Source organism: Anopheles merus, chromosome 3L (assembly GCF_017562075.2).
Source record: "Anopheles merus strain MAF chromosome 3L, AmerM5.1, whole genome shotgun sequence".
Taxonomy (NCBI): Eukaryota; Metazoa; Arthropoda; class Insecta; order Diptera; family Culicidae; genus Anopheles; species Anopheles merus.
In genome coordinates this window covers 4,417,326-4,442,628 of record NC_054085.1, presented here as the reverse complement: position 1 = coordinate 4,442,628, position 25,303 = coordinate 4,417,326, and the positions used below count along the sequence as shown (strand labels likewise).

The window sequence follows — 25,303 nt, the reverse complement described above, 5'->3', positions numbered from 1 at the left end:
TTGCCTTTGTGTATGTGTCTGAAAAATAAAAAAAAAAATGTTCAACTATGATACAACGTAATAAATGTTATGTTTAACACAATATGCATTGTTATTGTCGGTGCACAATTCTTCTAGAAACGCTTCTAGCAAATATGTATCCATGAGAGCAACGGAACAAATTCAAAATTAAGTCCGTTGAATTCATTGACCAACACCGACGATGAATGTTGAGTGCTCTCACCATCCACCGTGCTCTCGTGCCGCGTTCGTTAAAATGAGTGCCCCAGAGGGAAATGGGTACCAAGATAAAACATTCAACTGCGGCCAGTCGTTTTCCCATTGTCAACGGAACCGGGTTGCACTACTGGCAGCAGCGGCAGAAGCACTTGGCTCCAGTCGTATCCCCAGTACAGATCGAAACGCGCGTCGAAGTTCGTTGCACGCGGAATGGTGCCGGCCACACTGCGGCCCACTGAAGCCATTCGTACGCGCTGCATACGGGGCATGTTTGCACGGCTGCTGTTACGGCTCCATGCTTACCTTGCCGGGTGCATTCCTTCCGGATGATTGTGAAACAGCAGTGGGCTGGCTAGCGATATAGAGTGTGTAATAGTGTACGGTGGCATTCGGAATTGGTAGAGGAATTTTCGATTACCGGTCTGTAACGGCCAACGCTTGTTGTACTCCCGCTGTACATGGTGATGCATTAGCATTGCAAGATCGCCGATCGAACTGCTGCCGTCAGTGTGTGAGGGGTGTTTACGAATTCCAGTTGGTCACCGGTGGCGGCAAAGGGAAGCGGTTGGGGTAAGAAGCGGTTTGGTGCATGCTGGCCAATACGATCGATGTTGCAGGTTAGCGGCTGGTGCAAAGCGTCTCCGTGCAAAACAAAACAGTGTATCATTCCGTCCGCGAAGTTCCAACAAAGTTTCTTCCAGTAACCGCACACAATGAACGGTAATTGACCGTTATCGAAGGTCCCGGCGGGATCGCACCATACAGCGTTACTGTGCCACGTGTGTATGTGTTTATGTATGTGAGTGTGTTTGTGTGTGTTTGTGCAAAGTGTTTGTATGTGTGTGTGTTTTATTGCATTTTCCTATGTTGGAAGATACATGTGCGGCTGTAGGTCGTTAGCGTTATTTTTCTCCCCCTCCACTCCATTTCTGGTCTGCCTTCTAGTGCGTATATGTTGTGAACGGAAAATGAAGAGATAATTAGCGAGTGCGCTGCAGCTGCAACGTGATCACATATCCACATACATACACAAATACATACATACATAGAACGTTTGCCCCCCACCCACGCCACCGGGTGAGTGTCGACTGTGCACTAGGGTCAGCGTTTTGTGCCGGCTTCGTCCATCGTCCGTAATGGCCATTTCGTGATCATTGGCCGTGCGAACCGTCCGCACCGCAGGAATAAAAATAAACACTAAACGAGCCGTGGGGATGCAGTTTGGACGGCATTGCACTACCTGCCAGCGAGCGTGAGTGAAGCAGCAGGCGGCCGGCAAAAGAAGGAAGCAGCAACCGTCGCATCGACTAGTAAGTGTGTGGGTTGGAGGGGGGGGGGGGGGAAGGGTGGGAGTAGTGGTTGGGGTAAATCGTTTGGAGAAAGTGGTGGTGGGATGCGAGCCGGGAAAAAAGAAGACGCAACAGCTACAAACACACAGGCAACAAGCGCAATAACACACATAAATAGCCATCGCGGGAGTATTCTTGCAAAATATTTACGATGTGTGCTGGCGATGGAAAATTTATGAGTTTTTAACGATAGCAGCATATTTTTCTGCCAAGTCTGTGCGCCTAATCGTTTGTGATCGTGCTTCACGGTTCGGTGGTTGGGTGGTCCTTGTTGAGCGCCATTTTTTCTATTGCTGTTACGGCTAGCTGTTGTGGGGATTGGGGACAAAAGCACTGGGAAGCCATTCGTACCCCAAAACACAAAGGAAAACAATAAAAAAAAACGCGAAGCTAGTCGTCGCATCATATCGGAAGAAATTCCAATTTGCAATCGGTATCAGCATGAAGAAAAGGCGCACAAAATTAAATCGGCATGATACGCGTTGGCTGAGCGTCTAGGCGTGGAACAAGCGACTGCCGCCAGCGGATACAATCGTACTGCTGCTGGTAGCAGTTGCCTACGCCCCGCGGCCTCTAAACAAAGCGACTTCCAATAAGAATACGTATGCGGGAGCAATGCAAAGGCGAGTGAATCGGGACAGGGAAGGATGTTTTCGCACCGGCAAGCGAGGTGCGTTGCCAGGACAGCCTTCGGCGAAAGTCAAGAAATCGTTGTTGGCGCGCGGCACATCTAACATTCCCGAAAGCGTCTTTTGTTATGCCAACTCGTCGCTGGACGGGGCACACGGGTAATGGGCGGCGGTGGCGGTATTGCTCCTGTACGATTTCCAATTTGATCGATAAGAATACTTCGACGGAAAAGTTATAAAAGCCAAAGCCGGGAGGCAACACACCCCGTTACCGGATGCCGGTTGTCATCGCCATTAGAGGCAGCCATAAATCGGTGAAATCCGTTCGCCACGGGAAGTGAACATACAGCGCCAAAGGGGACAAACACACTTACACACATCCCCACACACACACACACACACCCACACACCTGCTCATGCAGGCACAGACGGAGCCAAGGACAAGCTGCTGCCGTAACCGCCGCTACAGGTGTGTGTCGTCTTACGGCACTTCGCAGCACACGTGTACCCTTGTTTGCGGTGTGTGTCGTTGTATTGTGGCCGAAAGACGCTCGACGGTGGCTTAAAAATAAGTGAGCAATTTTGAGTGGCCGCATTCGGCGGCAGTCTTTTAGGCACTGCTCTGATGCTGGAAGATCGGCAAAGATTGTGAGTGATAATCTTCGTGCATTATGTTGAGTTGATTGAGCACTCTGGATATGGATATTAACTCAGGTACGGGGTGCTTGTTGGGCTTAGGAAGCTATTACAGCCGGTTGATGGGGGATGCATTAAATGTGTTTTATGAACACTTAGCGACTTGCTCCAAATGCTATGCTCGAGTGAGGGAAAGCTCTTGTCATCTTCTACGCAATGATGCGCGAGGATTTTTGGATGACTTCTTCTTCTTCTTTGGCTCAACAACCGCTGTCGGTCAAGGCCTGCCAACACACTTGTGGGGTTGGCTTTCAGTGACTTTGGATGACACGCTTGGATATTTTAATGATTTAAATGTGATAGCATGATGAACCAATTATTGTACTATGTATGTAAATCAAGTGGTAAATCAAGAGGTAATACAAGTGTTTTTGACATATGTGCATATGGTTCAAACGAGTTCTTACGCTTATGAATAAGCGTAAAAATTAGTACCGCAATTGCCCATGGTTCGACATGCCACTAAAGCTCTATAGATTCTCAATATGTCTGTGGTAGTTGTTAAGTTTAAACCTGCTAAATTGCTTAGGCCACTTTTATAGCAATGAATTTGTTTAATGTCCTCGGTACAGGATCAAATTTAACCCATGTTTGATTTTGGCAGGTCTGGCGTAGCAGTATTATTTTTTCTGTGTTTTTTTTTACATTGACCTGTTCAATATTGTTTTTCTTGTTCATTGTTTATATTTTGTTATATCAGCTCTACTGTAAAAACTGTATGAAATGTGTTGTAATGACCTAGGTATTTAATATTCCACATTGAAAACACAGTATAATTTAATAAAATAACTAAAAATTTTCCGCGTTCATTGAACATCTTGCTCTTATAGTGTTGATTTCTTAAATTAGCTAGAATTGCTGTTGTACTCCATAATATTTACTAATACGACATGGCTTTGGTCTATAGTTCGTTTAATACATGTGTTTTCTTTTTAATTTGCCATATGTTCGAATGTTCCGTAAAGATAGCCATTTTGTGATGTTCGATGATTCGGCTAGGCGAAACATTTCTACTGCTATTTGGTAGTTACGGTTAGGTTGAATTTTTGATCCGCTTGTAATTGTTAAACAGATTGATTTGCATACTAAAGCAGTATAAAGTTTATAACATATTTAAGAAGTACATGGGATTTGGAATGTATGGGTAATTTTCTAACTTAACTTATTTCGTTTGGAATTTATGATCGTTTGGGAAGTTTTGACTCTTAACAACCTTAAAAATCTTGTACTATTTTTACCTATTTTAGTAATATTCATCAGGTCGTAACGATTTGCAAAAAATAACATGCATTTTTCTTCTTCTTATTCTTCTTCTTCTTCTTTTGGATCAATAACCGTTGTCGATAAAGGTCTGTCTTTACCACTTGTGTGGTTTGCTTTCTGTGACTTTTGGATTACCTTCCGTAGCAGAATAATCAGTCCTACGTATGGCAGCACGGTCTAGTTGGGGCTTGAACCCATGACGGGCATGTTGTTAAGCCGTACGAGTTGACGACTGTAACATGAGACCGGCTTTACATACATTTATATATGGATACAAATACACAAAACATGTGCGGTTTAAACATAAACAACTGTATAAAATATGTAAACTATTGAATTTAATGGCGATACTCCGTGAATAGGTAAACCACGGATACATACGACGGATTTGGTTCATTCTACAGCTTTGTACCTATTACACAGCGTTTCGTTAGCGCTAGCGACTATCACAATGAAACTATAGGGAGATAGCAATGGCTAGAAAATATGTCTCTTTCATATTTAAGATATTTTGCAGTCAGTCTGGCGGTTTAAGTACCATCTTTTTATTAACGAGGAATACCAGGCGGCTCCATCACAAATCGAAATGAAGTATGAGCTCACTAGCTTATCAGAATTCTGATAAACTAGTTATTGTTTTGAATTTTCAGTTTTAAGACACTTGCCAACTGTAAAACAAAGATTTGGCAAAGAATTATAAGGCTCATTGCGATTAAAATGAATTGAGCTTTGGTAGGGTAATGGGTCATAACTCTGAAATAAATAAAAGCAATTTGTGCAATAGCTCATTTCCAAAAAGGTTTTACTATTGCTAAAACACAGCACACACACACAGCAAAAATAGTGCAACCAAAAACACAGGGTGGGAACCTTCGTTAAAAAATCATCAACTACCAGGCAGCCCCGTCGCCTTGGTGTGAACGCAGCCCGACTTTGTTTGGCTCTTTTGCTAACGATCACAATTCTCGACGGTGACATGCAAAGGTGCTACGAGTAAGGAATTGTTTAGATTTTACTTACACTCACACACACACACACACACACACACACACACACACACACACACACACACACACACACACACACACACACACACACACACACACACACACACACACACACACACACACACACACACTCACACACACACACACTCACACACACACACACACACACACACACACACACACACACACACACACATGCATACACATCCACGTCCATAAGCTTTTAGTCCTTCCTATCTTACGTTGCTACCATCTTATCCGGACAGGAGGTTCCATTTAGCTTTTCCCCCGCTACCCGTTTACAAGGTCGGCATCCGAGATGCTGCATGCTGTTGAAAAGTTGAAAAGAATATCACAGACTGATTTTACCTTTCAAGATGTAAGCTCCCTCCGTCCGGCGAATGTTGCTGCGAGTGACGCGTGCTGCTTTCAACCAAATACCGAAGGCACATTCCATGAACAACGTTTCGTGAGCGATACAAACGAAACAAAAAACGAAAAATGAAAAAAAAACACCTTTTCTGCCACATGCCTTTTTGTTTTTCTGCGCGCGCGTGTGTATATGAATTGAGGGAAAAAACTAGCGCCGGGAGCGCGAGGTTTACACCTGTGCTGTGGTAGAATTCTTTTCCTTTAATCCAAATTCCTCCAACGTGTCCGACCATTGCCGGCGGTCTGTGGGAATGAAAGGGTTGCGAGCTGTTGAAACCAGCTGCCCGGCGACAGTAAGCACCCAACGCGCCAGATACACCCGGGTGACCCGGGAAGAAGTAATGCACTTGAAATGTGCACAACCCGTCCGAAAGCCCCGGTCTCCGGGCCGAATGGGGCTGAGTTTGTGCACAGCGCCACGGTAATAATCGTAAAATTGTTTCCGTAGCGTCCCAACGTAAACATAGTGTGACCCAATTTCGTTACCCGATGTTTCTTACGAGATAGTTTTTGGGGCGGAAAATGGCCCACTGCACTGGGGGAGGGCGGGAGTACAGGGAGCCATCGCGAAGTCTGGTGCTGCATCAGCGTAACCCTGCATCTGACGTAAGTGCATCGGGGGACATCGAGCGCGTGTTGTTGGGGTTCGGGCGATTCTCGAACCAGTAACCCAGTATCAGTGGCCAGCATCACACGAATCTTACCGACGAAAGCTTTTAGCACGTATTGCCAGCACCCGCGGCCTCACTGTCCCTGCTCTTCCTTGCACGGTTGGATGGGTAGTGCAGCAGCCAAAGTTAGTTCCCGGCGCTCGGTAACATATGGAAAATTTAAAGTTTGTTTCGTACTTACGCTCACGATTCCGGCGCGCAGTCCCTCCCTACCGGGACTGGTTGGCTGCTGTGGGCAGCCAGTTTTGGGGTCAGCACAGTAAGCGCGCTGGGTGTGTCGTTTGCGTGTGAAACATAAAGACAAGCTAGGACAGCTGCATATACAAATGACCGTCATTTGTAAGGGTTGTGGAATTTCGGGCTCTTCCAACCCCGCCTGTCATGGCAGGGGAAAGGCTGTGCGTATGTTATCCATTTGTGAAATGGAGCAGCACTCATCGCCTATTGCAGAACTATATTTTATTAAGGCTTCTTTATTTATTGTTCCTATTTCAAGCCGTGCCGTGTGTTTGCTCAAACTTTATACCAAATCAAGTGAAATACAATAATGCGCAGAAATGTATGTATATTTCTTTTTTTTCTCGTCAAGCTTGTAACGTTTATCAGTTTCTGAACATAACGCATCATCATTTGTAGATTCGTTTACTGGTGGAGCGCGAATGAGAAGAGAAAAACTATATGATATTACACTATTACCAAAGTCGTTAGCTGTTGTGCTTCTTTGCGCTTTGCAAACTATTCATTTTTTTATTGCTGCTACGTGCCTGGAAACGAAACAAAAACTACGACAGTATACCGCCGAATGGCACACCACTGCTAGCCGAGCAACAAGAAAAAAACTCTCTAGTGAAATATTGCTCACAAGAAAATATATTCAACATGAACTCCTTATGCTGTTACATCTATTTTATGGGCTCTCGAGCCTGGCGATGGTTGTTTGTGAATGCAAAAAAAAAAAAAAAACACACGCCTGTAAAATCAAATGGCGAAGAACGATAGGCGCGTCACACTTGTTTGTGGCGCACCAGTCGAAACAGATGGGTCTGTTCGAAAGATAGTGACACGCTTTCTATGATGTGATGTTCTACAGCTTCCAGCAGGAGCAGAAGCTCAAACCAAATCGTTCGGTACTTTGGGTAGCAAACGAATGAACGAACGAAGAAATGCTCTTCAGCGCAGCACAACGACATGCTCTCGACAAGCACTCTTTAAGGTGTGGCTTCAAATGCTAAGCTGAAGTTACTACTGGTAAGCATCCTCAGCAGCATGTACTATTTTTTGCAATATCAGAAGAAGGCCTGTGAACGTTTGTCATTCTTTGCACTCACGCACACATGCAGACATATACGTGCAAACATACACAATCACTTTGTCCCTTCATGATTGCGTCTTCTGAGCAATGTTCGCAGCATAATGGAAGTTTCAAGAAGTTTGGCATGGCACGCAGAAACTGCCTGCTCGCTTCCTAATGGCAAACTGAAGGGCAATGAAATTGAAGAATGCACGAAAGTGGATAGTAACAAGTAAAAAAAGTATAACTGAAAAACACACAATGCAAAGATAATGCCAAACAAAAGTTGGCAGGCACAATCCAATGTGGCTATGTTTGGTACGTTCGCGTTCTGTCCCATACTCGGCAATAGTTTGTAAGTAATAGTAAATACATACTTCTTCGCGGATGGGGTTTCATGTTTTTGCTACCAATTTGTCATAAGTTATTGCAACTTTTCACTTGTTCTAGATGGCAGGAAAATGTAGCGCATTTGCGATCATTTCGTTGATGATTTTGAACCGGGCATAACGACGAACTTCCCATCCTCACCCGGGACAAAGAAATTCGGAGTGACTGAAATTCGAACCAATAAATCATAATTTATGTCAGACGCTTTGGGAGCATACACACACACACACACACACACACATTGTCGGTCTTTATAAGGCTTATCGGGGTGGTGATGTCTGGTTTTTATTGCTATACATATACAGAATACCATTGAACTCGGGCCGTGAGACTTGGGAGTGGCATGACATTTTGCTAGCATCAGGTAACGTTATCGTTCGCTAGTTAATGTAATGTTCTTATTATTCCACATTTGGCAGACTAATTAGACGTGTAGCGATTGTTTTATGGTAAAAAGTTTTTGTTGCTTATAAGCTTGGCATTGTTTGTGTGCTGGTAACGAAATGAAATTTAAAGCAGCGAAGCAATGCAAAGGGTGTGCAATATTTCATCCCTCATGAAAACATACAAACATAATATGTAACGCTACCCAAACTGTGTGTACTATTAGTTTCAATGGTTGCAAATGAAGAGAAACTCGACGTTGCCGAAGTGTCTGTGAAAAACTTCATCTGTCTGATGCTAACCATGTGCGCTAGTGCTTTTTTATCTTTTTGTTTTTTTTTTTAACTAGGAAAAGTACGGAAAATTTCCATTTACTGTTCTGCAACTGTTTTTTCTAGTTGTAAGAGAGCCGTTGCTTCAGCATAGATGTAAAAACAAAGGTAACAGTGCCGTGGATCAACACAATATGCAACGCTCTGCTAACACGGACAATGCTGCACCAGCGACGGCCCGACGTTCTCACCGGGTGGATATTTGTTTTTAGTTTTTATCTTACGAGCATCCCAAATGACCCATTTTGAAGGTTTTGGCCGGGCTTCAGTTAACAATTTGGTTGGCTGGATGGCGGTGGCCGCAGAAAGCGGTAGCTGTTTATGTAGGGAATAATTGAAAGCTCTCTGTGAACGTTTCGGCTGTTATGGCGGCTGGAACGAGATTTCGGTGTTTGTTTGTTGTTGGATTTAGGGAGATGTTTGACTTGTTCAATTTTTATTACTGCCGTTACACGTGAACGGTGCAGCGTTCGGGTCATAACACACACAAAAAAAAAAGAACAAACATGTTTGATCAAAGCAATTAACATAGCAACGATGTGCTGAGTACCTTTCGTAAAGCGGTTAGAGTGATTCTTGAAATAAAACTAAAACAGTGGCATTTCCAAACATCTCACCATGTGGTGTTAATGCTTGCTAATCAAGAACAGACTCTTTGTCATAGGATGTAAATCAAGTTATTGCATATAGGGTAGTTTGCATGGAAGTGTTTATTTCCCTACCTAGCTACCTATCAACCTAATCTAACAAGTCTGGACTGGAAATAACAGCGATAAGACATTTTTCGTTGAACACTGAAATCCATTCAAAGACCTATCCGCGTTATCTAAATCCGCTCTATTTGAAGCGCAGAATATATTAACAAAAATGCATTTGTTTCCAGTAGCTACACAACGCAATGCAGATAAATCATTTATATACAAAAGAAAATATAAAGAACACATCCAAACCGACTAGAGTAATGTTTTTCCGCATTTTATCGAATTTCCCGTTGCCAGAATTCGCTTTGTCATACTATTTATTTCTGCATAATCACGGTGACTGGCCGTGTTTATCAAAAGTATTAAAATGTATATGCCACTAGAGATTTTTTTCTAAATTCGTGGAATTTGGAGCTTGATAATATTGTAAAACAAATGGGTATGATTTGTCAACTAGAAACCGCCTAAAATTAATAAATTTTATTGAATGAATCAATAATAACATAATAGACAATATTTGTAGAATTTCGACTAATTATTTTTATAATAAGCCCATTATGAACTTATGCTGCTTGGCACAACCAAAATAAATTGTCCTAGGCTTGTTTTTTTTGTTTAAATTGTCGACTTTTTTGTTTATTATAATTTTTGTATAACATAGCACGTGATTTTATTACGTGAGATGACAACTCCTCTGATTACTAGTTCTACCTTCCATTAATTCTTTAAGTACAAACATATCCAACCTACTCTGAATGTGACTCAAAAAAGTCAGTGATAGCACAAAAGTGGTTGTTATATGACACGAAATAATAGAAAACCGAAAGAACTCGTGGCGATTGACACGTTTATGCATAATATCAACATGTGACGATTAACGCTACATTAACAGCATTACGCTATGAATGCTTATTAAAATTGACAGATAGTATGTCATTTTAAAGACAAGACCGGTAAAAGATTATGTAGCTATGGTTAGAATAGAAGAAGATCACAAAATTTGTAGAACTTACCATTTGGCTGTACCAACGCCAAGTGCATTGAAATTAAATCAATGTAGTGTATATTTTTGAATAATTTGCACTAAATGGCTTGATCACGTTTCGTACCCTGTATTGTATTGTATTGTATTGTATTGTATTATATTGCATTGTATTGCATTGTAAAGTAACATAATTCAAATTTGCATGCAAAATAGAACATCTGTTTAATTTGTGACTTATATGCCAATTATGTGACTAGATCGTTCGAGAAATCGAGAAAAAGTGTATAAAATAAAGATTTGGTATTATGGTGCATGTTTTACATCTCGATTTGTTTCTGGTTAGATATTTCGAACTGAACGAAGGATTTTGTTACACATTTGCATTACCTGACTCAAACGGGAACCAGTTTTTGTCAAACAGCTTCCCGTCAAAACAGAGTGACGAAAAGTGTTCTATTTTACGGTTTTCTATTAATATAGCTTTCTATAGTTTACTATAGTTGCAATTTCTACCACACTCGTTGCAAGTAATTATAATCATAAATGAATGATTATCATTTATTACAGTAAAAAGTATGGAAATATCAAAATGCACAGGAGGTATATAATAAATATACAACAGTTTCACTTCAGGCTAGATTTGGATAAAGCTAGTGCTCTGATACAAAAGGTCTTCCTAATAAAATGCAGAGGAACCCTACACGAGATTAATCCATTCGAGTGCTTTACTCGTTATGTGGGTGACTCTTTTCGATATTATATATACGCAAAATGAAATAATTGTTTCCAGGATCATAAATGTGCTGGTATGAATTTACTGAAGTCACTTAAAAAAGAGAAAACGTGGCAAAAGTTTTGACGTTCAGCTTCTAGACATTTCCTGCTAGATTTTTTAATCCAAAATAAGCCAGTGACATTACAATTGAACAATTGTTAGAAGTAAACATTTTTCAGCACGAATTATTATTTTTAATTTAAGATTGGCATCAAACCCACAATACACAGGTATGCTTGTTATGCGAGATTTTACTCGTTGAAAGAGGTATTTTTTTAGCTTTTAAGATTTGCTCTTTATGCACTAAACTCGTTATAAAAGGTACTCGTTATGAGGGGTTTCACTAAAATAAAAGAAAAAAAAAACAAAAAAAACAAGAAACCAAAGGAGTAAACGTTATAACAATTACTCCTTGTGCTTCACGGTAACATTTATTTTGAAAAAACTACAGCAATGTCTTGAGTCAACGAAAGAAATATTCAACGATATTTGTGAAGTTTTTAAGAACCTTCTATAATACCGATAAAATCTCCGTTTCTTTGGAATGGGTTTATTTGACAATTGGCCCTATAGAGAAACAAGAGGTTATGATGGCTTTTATATGTATTTCCTAGATATATTATTATCACTCAACCGGAATGTTAGTCGAAGGGTGATGGTCTAGATGGGAATCGACCCGTCAATCCTTGTCGACACGTGTTTTGAATTACCAGGCCTTTATTATATTTCAATCCATTGTAAAAATGGACACAAAAACTCGTGATACTAATGCATTGAACATAATTAATTGAAAATTATAGACGTTAAGATGGCATCTTCACCGTTACAGGAAAAGTATTCTAATATCCAGGATTTACTATGATATAATGCTGTGATAGATACTTTGTAGAAACCGGGTCTGTTTTTATCCGACCTCATATATATTAGAAGAAAAAAATTGTAAATTATAGTGCTGAATAGTCGCAAGTGGATCAAAAGCCACTTGATGTAATAGATAAAAAACAGTAATATTTTCAGTAAAACACAACCCATCGGTTAAAATCTCCAAAAACATCACTGTAAAATAACTACTACAGTTCTGGAACTTACTATTAAACAAAGTAGATAATAAAAAAAATTCATAATTCATGAGAAAATAAAAATATGAAGTGCTGCGCTACATGCAAACAACCAAAAAAAAAAAAAAAAAACTAGAGAATTTTTATTGTTCAACAACCGTGGTGGAAACATTAATTTTAATTTGGCGAAGGTTTATGTTTATGAGCGCCTATTAGCCAATCTAGTCCGGTGACCAAGAGGCCTTGCGGGTGCGGAAGAATAATATATTGTGCGGACTGTTCCGGTCGTTGATCCGTTGAAAGAATTGTTATTAACCAAGTTTTGACCCAGTCCGGGAAACGCCTTTCCAAACTGAACGGCAATTCAATGATAATAAAAACGACACCTTAACAAGCTTTCAAAAGGGGCTTGGTGTTTTTGTATTTTGTCTTATGCGAGTAATGCAGCAGTTTTGTGGCTACAGTTTTCCCAAGAATACAAAAGCTGGTACCAGCGCTTGCTAATAAACACCATCATCATCAACATGCAAAAGCAAACACTATAGCGTCTTTCAGATGGCGAAAAAAAATATACAGAAAAAGGCGAACTAAGGGTGCGTTTGTCTCATTTGGCGCCATGTTTTCCTACGAAATAGCAGTGTTTTTTGGGAAATGGTTGTAATTAAGGTCTGTTTGGGATGGGTTTTCATTAACAGTTTTGTTTGCTTGCTTTGTTTGGTGCACCAATCGGAGTGGGTGGCAGGTGGCATGTTACCCGGACCCGTTATCAATAGTGGTCTGCAATATTTGCGCAGCAGTAAAACTTACTGCCTTTGTTTATCTATTTTGTACGTTCGAGGGGATGGAAATTTGTTTATATTTAATTATCTGCCGCCCAATAAGTCTGAGTCCGAGGACTCCAGGTCGGACTAATGCTTCGGTTCGTGTAATCGTGCGTATCACAGTGAATTGAAATGTTACGAAGGGTATGTTTCATCCCACCCAAGATACCTGACGTCATGGGCGCTATTGATGGATAGTGGCAACGTCAAATGAACATCACTCAACTTGCTCTCCACACCCAAACCAGACAATGTGTACCAGTTTGGCGTTGGAGAGAGATACGTTCTTCCGACCTTTCCCGCGACACCAGTTTCTTCGTCCTTGTGTTTTTGGTGTTGTTTTCTGTGTATCGAGGTTGTTTTTTGCTGTTTGGGACACTATCGCACGAATCTGTACGGCTAACCACCACCTACTGGCCTGTAATGTGGCCTTACCCTTGGTTGTATATGAGTGCGTGCGTGCGTGCGTGCGTGAGAGTACACAGACCGATCTACACACACAAACATACCTCCCCGCTATTACTGAATGGTGGCGAGGATAGCGCAAATTTCACCGTTATACCATCGACTCGACAGTTGTCAAATGGTGACAGCATGGCGGCACGGGTATGGTTATTGTAATGTTTATTTTCTATATGCTAATGAGATAGCGTTCGTCTCCGGTTGGCGGGCGTCGGGACAGTTTGGGATCTGAGAATAGATTTTACAAGTTTGCCCTTCGCTGGGCCACACGGGGCGCGGCGGCGGACACATTACATTTGATGGGTCACGCGCTGCAACGGAACCAAAAATGGGGGAAAGGCTATCGGGCATGTCTTTTGACAGGTTACTTGATCTTGTTGCCAAAGCAAACCAACACAAATATTTGCTCGCCTGATTGCTGGCGAAAAAAGTTGCAAGCAAATTGATTTTGTTTTGCGGAAAACCAACAACATGTGGATATTGTTTGAATATGGGGGGGTTTGAAGATGTGGTCGATGTGTCGAGTATCAGGTATTGTGCTAACCTGGTCCGTAAACATACCACTCGTTCAGAACCGCATACACAAAGAACATAATGCACCGTGGGGTCTGCGCAGTTTGGTTTTATTATTCATCATCTAAGATTCACTTGAAATTTATTAAGCACGGTTATAAACCAGGATCAAGTAAATGAGTGCCGTTGTTCCTAGGGGTTTACTAGGCTCGTAAACGGTGCAGCCATAAAATCAAGGGATTAGATTGATAGTCTCGTGAAGGTTTAATAAAATTTCATCCAAATCATTTGTACACTATCGGGCACCAGAATTGGCATTGGAGACAATCGTTGCTCTTATGTACTGCAGTGTCGCTAGACACTAAATCCACCAACCAGCTCTCTGCCCAGGACAGACGGTGGAATGTGGAAAATCTTTAATTAACAAATCCGCCAACACTGCACGCGACTCGGTCCGCCCCACTGTCCACGCCGGCTGCGTTCACGTACCGTGCGCAGATTGTTTGTTCCGTAAAGGTAAACTTATTAGTGTGTACTGTGGCGCCTTGGGTGCGACCCCAGGCGGTAAACATCTATTCCCGATTTCCGGATCACACCGTACGCGCCGGAATAATCTTCCACGCGGAAGATAAAATTAAAGTTCCTAAGCTGATTCCGAAACAGGTGGTTTTACGATTTTAATTTAATGAAAGCGCTCGCCCCCCCCCCCCCCCCTGCACACACTACAGCAGAACCCATTCTCCATCCACCGCGTCAAATCTTGATAACGGCCATGGACGGGGCTATCTTCCGGGACTGATGAACGTAGGCAAAAAGGGAGTGTACGAGGGGGGAATTATGAGCATTGCATTGCTGTTGACTGGAAAGCAGGACTAGGGATGGTAGGGGAAGGTTGAAGCCGGGACATCGGTCTGGACGCTAGTGGTGGGAATGTGACGCCAGCACTATGGATTTTCTCGGGTTTACAGGTTCGGTGTCATAAATCTTGCCCCGGGGTGACATAAGGCGACTGTTGCACAATCGTGCCATACCGGAAGCCAATTCCGGATCATCGGTGTAGGTCGGTCACCAGCGCTTGGATGGATCGATTGCACGTGACCCAGTTTGTTGTAACGGACATTGCGGAAATGTAGCTGTGCGTGTAAGTGGGGATGTTTTTTTGTGTGTCCGTGTTGTCTACGTTGATTCAAGCAAATGGAAAAATATTGTTCCGGATGGAACGAGTGCCAACAGGCGAGGAGAAGCATTAAATTCTACCGTAGGTAAAACGCACACAAAAACCGACTCTAACAAACGCACACTCGAACGAGGCGCTTGTTTTAAGTGTTTGCCATCGCTACATCGTCGAAAATGTAACAACTGTCCGCGGAATGTAATTTATGTTTATTTTTTCTGACGAACGAACCGCCTGTATAGCTCTAAAATTATTATCTCAAAGTACACTGTAAATGTGTTCAAACGTAAACATACTGATAGAGCGAGGGTTGTGAAAGTGGCTCAATTGAAAGTGTTATTTTTTTATTCGCTTCTGCTTCAGTTTCGTTGATCACTCAATAAAAACTTTCCAATAATTTCAATATATACGCATATATTTCCCATTTTATTTTCTTGTAGCTGTTGTTGTTATTATTCACGCTGCACCAATACCGATTTCTCATAAATATCATAAATATTTAATAACCACTTTACTTCGCGGAGCAATAAAAACATGAGAGCTATCGAAACCGGTTCGGACACAGTTGATTTGCGAAGCGTTTAGTAGCAGTTTTAGTCTGGCTGCAATTTAGCGGGTGTGCAATCTCATTTTTATTACCTTTTTGGAAAATTTCTTCAAACAGATAGCACGAACGTGAGGTGAACGGGATCTACTCAATTTTTCTCGGTAGCAGTACCAGAACAGTCAAAAGCAATCTTAAGACACTCTTGTAACTTTGAAGAGCCCGTGGGGCTGTAGGTTATGGTGATGCCCCTGGCTCTGCGTTCGATCACACAGTCCATTTGCTATCAGTCGATCTGTGTGTTTGTAATCGATTTATTGAATCACGACGACCACGCACTGTGGAATGCGATGAAATTGCTGAATGACAATGAAGTTTTCGAGGAATGCGGATGATGGCCACCACTGGGCATTTCCGATAGCAAGAAAAATAAAGACAAAAAAGAAACACATACAACACACCAGCACATCCAGCGCCCGAAATGCAAACGGTGGCAAAATTAGTGGCAACTAAAAGCCAGGACAAATATGGCCAAGGCAAACAAACAAGTTTTCTCACTTTTCGATTGCTTTCGATCGGACAGAAGAGGATGCGTGTTTGCCGAAGGGCTGTTTTCGCTGCCGGAGGACGTTTCGGTATTTGATAAGCGGGAGTTACAGAGTTTTGTTTCCCGTTAAGTGAGTTGAGCCTTATTATTATGACAAAATTATTTTATTTTAGTATCTGTCGATTTCAGCAAGATTAAATAAGTACTAAATATTACTTTATAATATTTTTTTTACATTTTCTTGTTTAGTGGGAGATCAAAACAGTTTTAATTTTATAATAGGCAGTAGGGAAAGAACCAGTTATTCTTCAAATTTAAGCTTTAAGCTTTATGTTATTACTTACAATTTAGTAGTTACAGATTATGTACCCCTCACCTCTCTACTTGTAATGGCCTAGGGACTTATAGGCCACAAATGCTATTTGTTTGCCTTTTCTCATACTCTTTATTTTGGTTGAATGTTTTTAATCATTTATTTGTTAACATGTTTCTTAAATAATTAATTCATTGGCCGTCGATTTGAGTCAAAATTGTAAAAATTATCATCTTAATTATACTAAAATTCATAAATACCTATATCATAATTTAACTAAAAAAACATTTTAACAAGTAGTTAATCTTTCCACTCCGATACATTAAATTAGTAAATTAAAAAAAAAACTACTTAGAAAAGCATACTGAAACAGTGAACTCGGTGCTCATACACATTTAATAATTAGCCACTTTTTATTGTAGCTAAAAATTGAATCATTGATAATTAACATGTCTTTCAAAAGTGTTTTAGGTTATCGCGAATAACACAATTTGATCTGGAATTACATGATAAGATATTTAAAAAAATCATCGAGAGTGGTGTAACGGTTATGCACTGTGCACAAACATTCATTTGTTACATACCAGTAGAGGATTTATTAAAAAAGCAGCCAATGTTAAAACATGATTATGCAACATTTGAAATTAAAATTTGTCATCTTATAATATGCAGCCGATTAGAACACTATTGTGATCATGTCAAATATTAATAACGATTACTAAGAAATCGCTGACCTGTATGATACTAATTTGCCAGCTACCCCTGTAGGAAATCGGAGCAACCAAAGTGCCCCCAAATAAGCTGCTGGTAACGGGTATCTCATAAACCAAGCAGTAATACTATCTCATCTGCCAGATGGTCCGCTGGGTGTAGGAAAAATCGCAGTCCCCGCATCGTTACTAACGGCACCCAATATCACACCCGCACATGCGGACATATAAACATCCACACACACCACAATCACACATAACCCATTTAAACGCACACTCATGTCTACATGTTCCTTATTTGCCGATGGGTATTGAATGGCCGTGTCAAGGATATGGAAGTATCGTGAGCGGTACCCGAACATAGCCTATTATTTACCGTTTATGATTGATTATCCTTGCGTGTTTCGAAAGACCATTTCCAGCAGGGCCATTTAATGTGCAGCGGTAATCATTTTAAATTGCGCGGTAAATCCCCAGCCGTACCGTTTTGTGGTCGCCGCCGTCCGGAAGTGGGCGTTATTTTTAGCGAAATCCCGCTTCAGAAAGTATTTGCTTGCGTGCAATCGATGCGCTTTTGTGTCGCAAATCGAACGCCAACGGGCGTTTGCAATTGTTTGTTTGGAGCTCGGCCGATGATGGCGGTAATGCATGGCACGGTCGGTTAGCCAGCCATTCGCGCCCCCATGTCGCATGACGGGGCACGCTGAAGCTTCAAACAGCGTGTCAGGTTTATCACTGCTACTGGCCCGCTGCTGTGTTTACGCAATGGATTGGCCAAGGAATTGAGCAGCAGTGGCCGTTATGATCCGTGAGGAGTGTTGGTCTATTTTTAAGAACAAAAAGCAAACAAATGCCAGCTGAGGTTTTTCCACGCCACGCAAAAACTAGAACGAATCCCGTTTACGCGTGGGGGGTTGTTTCAGATGCATTCAAACTGCTTGATAAATACGAGCTCCATAACAATCAAACAATTGTATAAGCAGCAATCGGCAGAGAGGGCCGAGGGAAATAAAACAGAATCTAACGTGCGCACATCATTCATCAACAAACAACTCTATTAATCGAAACTGTGCGCACTCTTTGTTGTGGATCTTCAACAGGTCGAACCGCACCGAAGAACCGCCATTTAAACTGCAATTTAATCCGATTTCAATGTAATTCCACATGACCCGCGCCGGGCACTTCTGCTTCAATGCAAATGAATAAAGGGCCAAGTTTCACCTTACACAGTGTGCACCTTTGTGTGAACGGGAGTGTATTTGCGCTCCGGTTAGCTGCGAGCAAATTGCTTCCGCTGGCACAGTGGAACATTAAACTCGTGAACGGAAGCGTACCGTCAAACCGTTCCGTTCACGTCATGCGACCGACGGCACGTCCGGTTGTATTGATTTCGAGCCAAAGGGGTTCCAATTAACCTCCAAAGTCACCGGAGGAGGGAGCGCACTCTCGCCGAACTGCTTGTGTGAGCTGTTGGCTGTGTGAAGGTGGCGAAAAAGGTAAACCGACCCAATGGGATAGACAATGAGAAACTAATTAATTTCGATGACTACCACCTACCACCGGTGAATGGGGCAAGATGTAGCAATTGAAATCGTCAAACAATGGCTTTCGCTGCTTGCGGTTCCTTTCTTTGCCTATTTCTTCTTCTGTGGTGATGCGAAGCGAATGGGATACCACTAAAGCGTACTCCTGGCAGAATGGGGAGGGATGCTAACTGTCTGGAGGGAGTAAAGCGGTTTCTCACACCTGCCACTAAGTTGCGGCGGGAAAGAATTCTACCGTGCACATCATTTAACGGGTGGGCAATAATCACCCCGTAATCAGATTCTTTAGATCTTCCTTGAGAGAAGATACATTACCAACTTCGTACAACAATGCCGAAACCTATCGATGGTATATCGATTCCGATATTTTATTAGAATGCTTTCCGGCTACAGGAGCAATCAGCTTATGGTTTCCCAATTATGAAATATTTTCAAAGGCCGGCTGCTCCCACGCGTTTGTCGCGCGGGAAGCTTTAGCGATTCTGTCGAGGAATAATTAGAAGGCCATTTACTTTGTGCGCGATGGTAGGAGAATACATTTTACTGGCAGAACCGACGGGATTCCCTTGAGATGTAAATGATGACTCCCTGGGCAAGGATGGGTTTTTGTGTTAAAGCTTGCTTCGTCATTAGCATTTATTGGTTAGTGTTTGCATTGCGCCGGGTGTTAAAACCTCTGCATGATGAAGAAATTAAATTGCCATTGTTAAAATAGAACCTTTTTCTTTCGTCTCTTTTCGTTTCAGCGCAACCAACGTGAGTTACAGCGGAATAAAAAACCTCCAAACAAACCCATTAGGAAATGTTTTCGGAATGGTGTAAAAGGTAAATGAATTTAAAAACTGGATAGAAAGTTGAAGCAACACTGCTAACTAAGCACAACCATGGAGGAGGATAATGCAACGTCATTCTTTCTCCTGGGAGAGTACGACTCATTAATGGACCAAAATGTGTCCCAGCTTGGCAATTACCTGGAGAACAGTGACCCCAACCAAACGTTTATGGGTAATTTTACCTGTCCTCCCACGGACATGCCAACGACCTACTATCTGTTCATGTTCCTGTACGCGGTCGTCTGCCTGGTCGGTGTGCTGGGTAACACGCTCGTCATCTACGTGGTGCTCCGGTTTTCCAACATGCAAACTGTCACCAACATGTACATACTGAATCTAGCGATCGCGGATGAATGCTTCCTGATTGGCATACCGTTCCTGATCGCTACGATGCACATGAAGCGCTGGACGCTTGGGGGCGCGATGTGCAAAGCGTACATGGTGAGCACCTCCGTCACGCAGTTCACGTCATCTATCTTCCTGTTCATCATGTCCGCCGATCGATACATTGCCATCTGCCATCACATCTCCTCGCCCAAGTACCGGACGCCGCTGGTGTCGCGCATCGTTTCGCTGCTGGCTTGGCTTGCGTCCGCGTTAATCATGCTGCCGATCATGATCTACGCCGACGTGATAGAGCAGAAGCCCAACACGTACTCGTGCCAGATACTGTGGCCTGAAACGCACGGCCATCTACCCGGGTACACGTTCACACTGTACTCGCTAATACTGGGCTTCGTGATTCCGCTCTGTTTTATCATGACCTTCTACTGTCTGGTGATCCGCAAGCTGCGAAACGTAGGCCCCAAAACGACGGGAAAATCGCGCGGCAAGCGGCGCTCACACCGAAAGGTTACGAAGCTGGTGCTGACCGTCATAACCGTTTACATCCTGTGCTGGCTACCGTACTGGATATCACAGGTCGCACTGATTACGTCTGACTTCGAGACGTGTAGTACGCGGTTGGATTTGATCCTGTTCCTACTGGTGGGTTGTCTCGGGTACATCAACTCCGCCATCAATCCGATCCTGTACGCATATCTGAGTGAGAACTTTAAGAAGAGCTTCCTGAAGGCTTGCACCTGCGCGGCGCGGGCCGAGGTAAACGCACAGCTGAAGCTAGAGAATAGCGTGATGCCCAAGCGCTCACGCACCCGCACCAACTCGGATACGACGCAGCTAACTACCGGCTCGAAGGTGCAGCACCGGTTGCTGGTGGAGCCGACAACGACCGCTACCACCACCACCACGGCGGCATCCTGCGTATCGTCCCGAAATCCCAGCCCTCCGCCTGCGCAAACCCAGCGGAACAACAACCATCTCCTTACCGTACCTGGAACACCTGCCTGTGCATCATCCAATGGTGGTAGCAACCATAATAACAATAATAACGATACCAATACGAACGCAACGGCCCCAAGTCAACTGCACGCTGTCAATGGTGGCAACACTAGCAGTGGGAAAGGTGATTACATGTCCGATTCCTGTGACGGTAATGAAGCGTTGAGTGTACCGTGCGGGAACGGTTTGGAGGAGCAGCTAGTCAAACTAACGTAACTCGTACAAGTGGTTGGTAATGGATCCTAGGGCATTAAGGGCACTGGTGTGTTCTTTCGAGCTAAATCAATTTTTTGTCAAAAATGTTAAGTAAAATGTAGTTTAAAGTCGGGGTGGAGTATGAAACAGATTTCACTAAGCTGACACAGCTATACTCTAGAGTACGAACGAAACCAGAACCGAAAGCGCTACAACTCTTGTGTTGAATGAACATTGCCAAAAGTGAAGTAGTTAAACAGTAAAAGTCATACCAAGGGATAATCGCACGAAGGCAACAGGGGAAGTAAGCAAAACTTATTTATGTGATAAATTAATGTTAACGATGTCACAAACCATGGGGAAGCATGCATGTGTTTTTGTACTAGTGTAAAGCATCCGGTGCGGCCCAATCGCCTGGTCGATCACGGTAAGATCGCTCGTGTTAATCTCTTCGGTTGCGCTCAACACACTTTCTGCTCCGCATTGCCACCACCGCAGTCGATCGCGTGCGTGATCGCGCGTGAAACGATGGCAGTGAGCCAACACGCGCTCCAAAAGTATCCATCGTGTGAAGGAATTTGGATTCCATATATTCTACCGCACTCACACAAACACACACAGACTCACACACACATATATGCACACACAACCCATACATGCAAATAAACACGCATGATTCCTTTGGTAGTAATATTTGATGGATGACATTTCGTGCATCATGCACCATCGCGGCGTGCGACGGCAGAGCTGGGAATCTGGGACGGAATTCGGAAACAAACAAAAAAAACCTGAGCTCACGAGTTCCGTACCACAACACGCACTGGCAGGCGGAAAGAAAGAAAACAAACTACGGCAATGAACATCTTTCGAACTTATAGCACTTACAGATATAAATTACGAGTCCGATTATGGATATGATGATGGCGATGTTTTTGTTGTTGCTGATGATGATGGTGTTCACATACAGTTGAGTGCCTTTGGTAGCACGTGAAATATTTATCGCTTTTTTCAATCGGGGTCGAGTGGGCTTAAGCAATGCGGATTTGTTTAATTTATTGATCATGATAGATTTTTGTAACGGATTGTTCCCATAGCCCGTTGCCTTTTGTTTTTCCTCTTCTGCTCATCACGAACTTCAAATCGCCCTAGCGAACTTCGTACCCATACGTTCTCGGTTCGTTATGTTAGCGTGCGATAGAGGTGCGATGGTGTTTCGATTAAAATTGTTTGATTGAGTTGTTGCTTGCTTGCGCACGGGACGAAAGGCAGAAAGGATATGCACGGAGGTACGATCGAATGCATTCATCATCGGAATTCATAGCGTTCGGTTAATGGAGGTTTGTTTGTGCGGAATTCCGATATACAGCAACAGCACAAAAAAGACATTAGTTTTCCCTTTGGTTACCGTCCAGGGGAGGAAGGAGGGGGGAAGGGAACTATGCGGATGGTCCAATCGGTTAGGAGAAACAGAGGGAGCGAACAGGGAGAGAGGCGGGATGCTTTGACAGCTGGAATGTTTCATTTGGTATGTTTACAGCCGCTGGAATATATTAATCAACGAACGGCTATAGTTTAACAAACCGTGGTGGTAGATCAATTAAGCTAGTGCATCATCATATTTCATCACAAACACGACACATACTGTAGGTGTGGAACCGATGTTCAAAAGATGTTGCCCGTGAGGTTGTCGAGCGCATTCGAAGAGATTTAAAATCGGTAAATATTACACATTTGATTCTCCCGGTTGAAAAGGCAGAAAGGCATCAGTGCTAATGGAGGTTAGATGTAAATTTAATAGCCAATATTCCCTCACCGCCCTGCAGGATAAACATACGTCGAAGCCCAACGAATAGGTTTTTACAGCTCTTACGACTACTAATGGCATAGTATAGTGATGAAAGGTGTAGCACAATGATAATAGCAAACTGTTGCGTCGCAGGATGGTTTTTAAACGAAAAAATCCCGAATCCCGCAAACTTTGCTTCGTACGATGTGATCCAGATTTTATCGGAAGTATGGTACGAAATATGAGACAACAGAGGTAAAGCTAAATATACAATAAAATATGTTTTTGTACATGAATCGAGCGATTAATGTGTAAAACTTGCCGAACTGGGCAGAGGGTAACGGGCTGGGCAAAATTGTTCGAATTGTAGTTCTGTTACAAAAAAAAACGAAACGAATCAATTTCCCCTTCCTTATGGAAACAATATCAAACGTCTGTACCGAATTTAATACTATTTCATTAAATGGAATAAACGCTGTAATAAAGACGTACCCAAATTCACACGTTAGTTCGCTGCAATGTTACTATTGGGTAAAATCCAAAGTTTTTGTTTTGTTTTGACATGACGGTAAGTAAAAAAATAAAAGTATCATATTTAACTTTTTGTGTGTTGTTACATCTACCAAAAATCTATCATAAATATATTTACCCCAGCTTTAAGTAATGGAACCGTACTGCGTCATACTACCCGCATATGTATTAATGGTTTCAAAAACCCGGTCATATTTGGATTTGAACTACATTTGTTTCCATGCGAGTTCGTTCCATATCCTGACACTATTACGTTGGCAGCTCCCACATTCGAAGGAAAACGGATCAAAACGAAACCTATTAGGGCATGAAATTAACTAATTACTATCAGTATTCCGTCTGAAGTATGCCACCAGACAGGATTGAAATAAATTGGATGGCTACAAAATCCCTTCCGATTCTCGTTTCTACTCGACTGCTTTCGGGCCAGATCCGGCATGCAACTACCATTGGGCGACGATTTATCTTCTGCACGTAAATTACCGGCTCGCATTAACGCTAGCGGCGACGCTTACGTTAGGGATGTGACCGCGGGCGCGCCCAGGCGGACAGGAGGCAACCTTAGCGAATAACTTTGATCGTTGACTCGTAACGGCATGTGCTCGGAGATCTATTCACCGTTAGCATAGTTTTGCGATTGATCATCCCGAAAAACCTAGCATAGCCCGAAAATAGTATGCAGAGCTTGCATTCCAGTCCCGGGCTGCAAGGCATGCGTGTGATTAATTCTGATGAATAAGTTTAGCCAGAGCAGACGGAGGTAGCACATGCTGCTGGGATAAGAATGTCACGAATCTTATTTCACAAAACGGCACCATCAAAGCGTTACGCATTAGAGCGGAGATAGATGGCACGCGTAAGCTGCTGCGTAATCCATTTTGAAGGATAGTTTAGGCATCAGGAGCAAAAGCTTTCATGATTAATGTGAGACAGTTTGGGCATATGAGTTATTTGAATTTTTATTTTGTTCACTTTTTCACACTATTTTTAATCGTTTCGTTTTAAAATTAAAACTCCAATGGTACGCTTGTTGTAACGCTTGGTATCAGTTTACACACCGAAAAATATAATTTAAAATACTCCCTACATACCTGGTACACATTGTGGCCATCGGCGTTAACTGCAATCGTCGATTAGTCACGTGCAAACGAGGACGAATGTAATACAGAAAGGCTTATTTCCTAGCACACCCATTTGCAAATTACACTTGATGGAAAAACATACATCGGAAAATGTCACGCAATGTTCAAACATGAGATGTGCATTGCTGGCATGGTGTCGTGTCATAAACATGTTGTAAAATTTATAGCCATCACTCATGAGCGTTCGTGGGCGCGTTTATTAATTTGCTAATATATATGCAAATATCTTTTATGATTTTGCATCGATAGGTGTTGAACAAGACACGCAATTGGATGGTTTTGCTTGAAAATGTATGTTTTATAATTGCTTCAAGTAAATATGTGTCACACATTGTAGTAATGATTCCAACATGTTTCTTATACTGCTTATAAGGCTTTGTTTGTTGCTTTCCGAAGTAATTTAGAATCTAACGAAATATTACAAACACTTTTTTTTACAATGTTTGCGTTTAAAATGAAATGTTTTCTAAAAGTGATGACATTAAAAAAAACAAGAAAAAGTGTTAGCACACTCTACAAAACAGTTTAAAAATTTTATTTCAAATTACCTAAGCTTGTCTTTTATAAAATTCTACGATTATGTTCGTTCGTTTCGTGTTTTTGTGGCCTTTTTATCCAATTTTGTCTTCAGTTCGATCTAGAAATTATAATAGCAATTCTCGAAA

General features: G+C 42.2%; 1 protein-coding gene across 1 annotated transcript; it reads left to right on the top strand.

Annotated features, from left to right (window-relative positions):
* The first annotated feature begins 324 nt into the window (after positions 1-324).
* Positions 325-23,466, top strand: LOC121599708 (somatostatin receptor type 2-like). Its single transcript, XM_041927734.1, has 2 exons — positions 325-1,529; positions 19,557-23,466. Exon 2 carries the CDS (start codon positions 19,695-19,697, stop codon positions 21,198-21,200), a length of 1,506 nt encoding a protein of 501 aa, XP_041783668.1. The 5' UTR covers positions 325-1,529; positions 19,557-19,694; the 3' UTR covers positions 21,201-23,466.
* Positions 23,467-25,303: the final 1,837 nt, after the last annotated feature.

What these genes read in the sequence shown, in the direction of transcription:
- LOC121599708 (XM_041927734.1), top strand. Translation starts at nt 19,695, where the DNA reads ATGGAGGAGGATAATGCAACGTCATTCTTTCTCCTGGGAGAGTACGAC.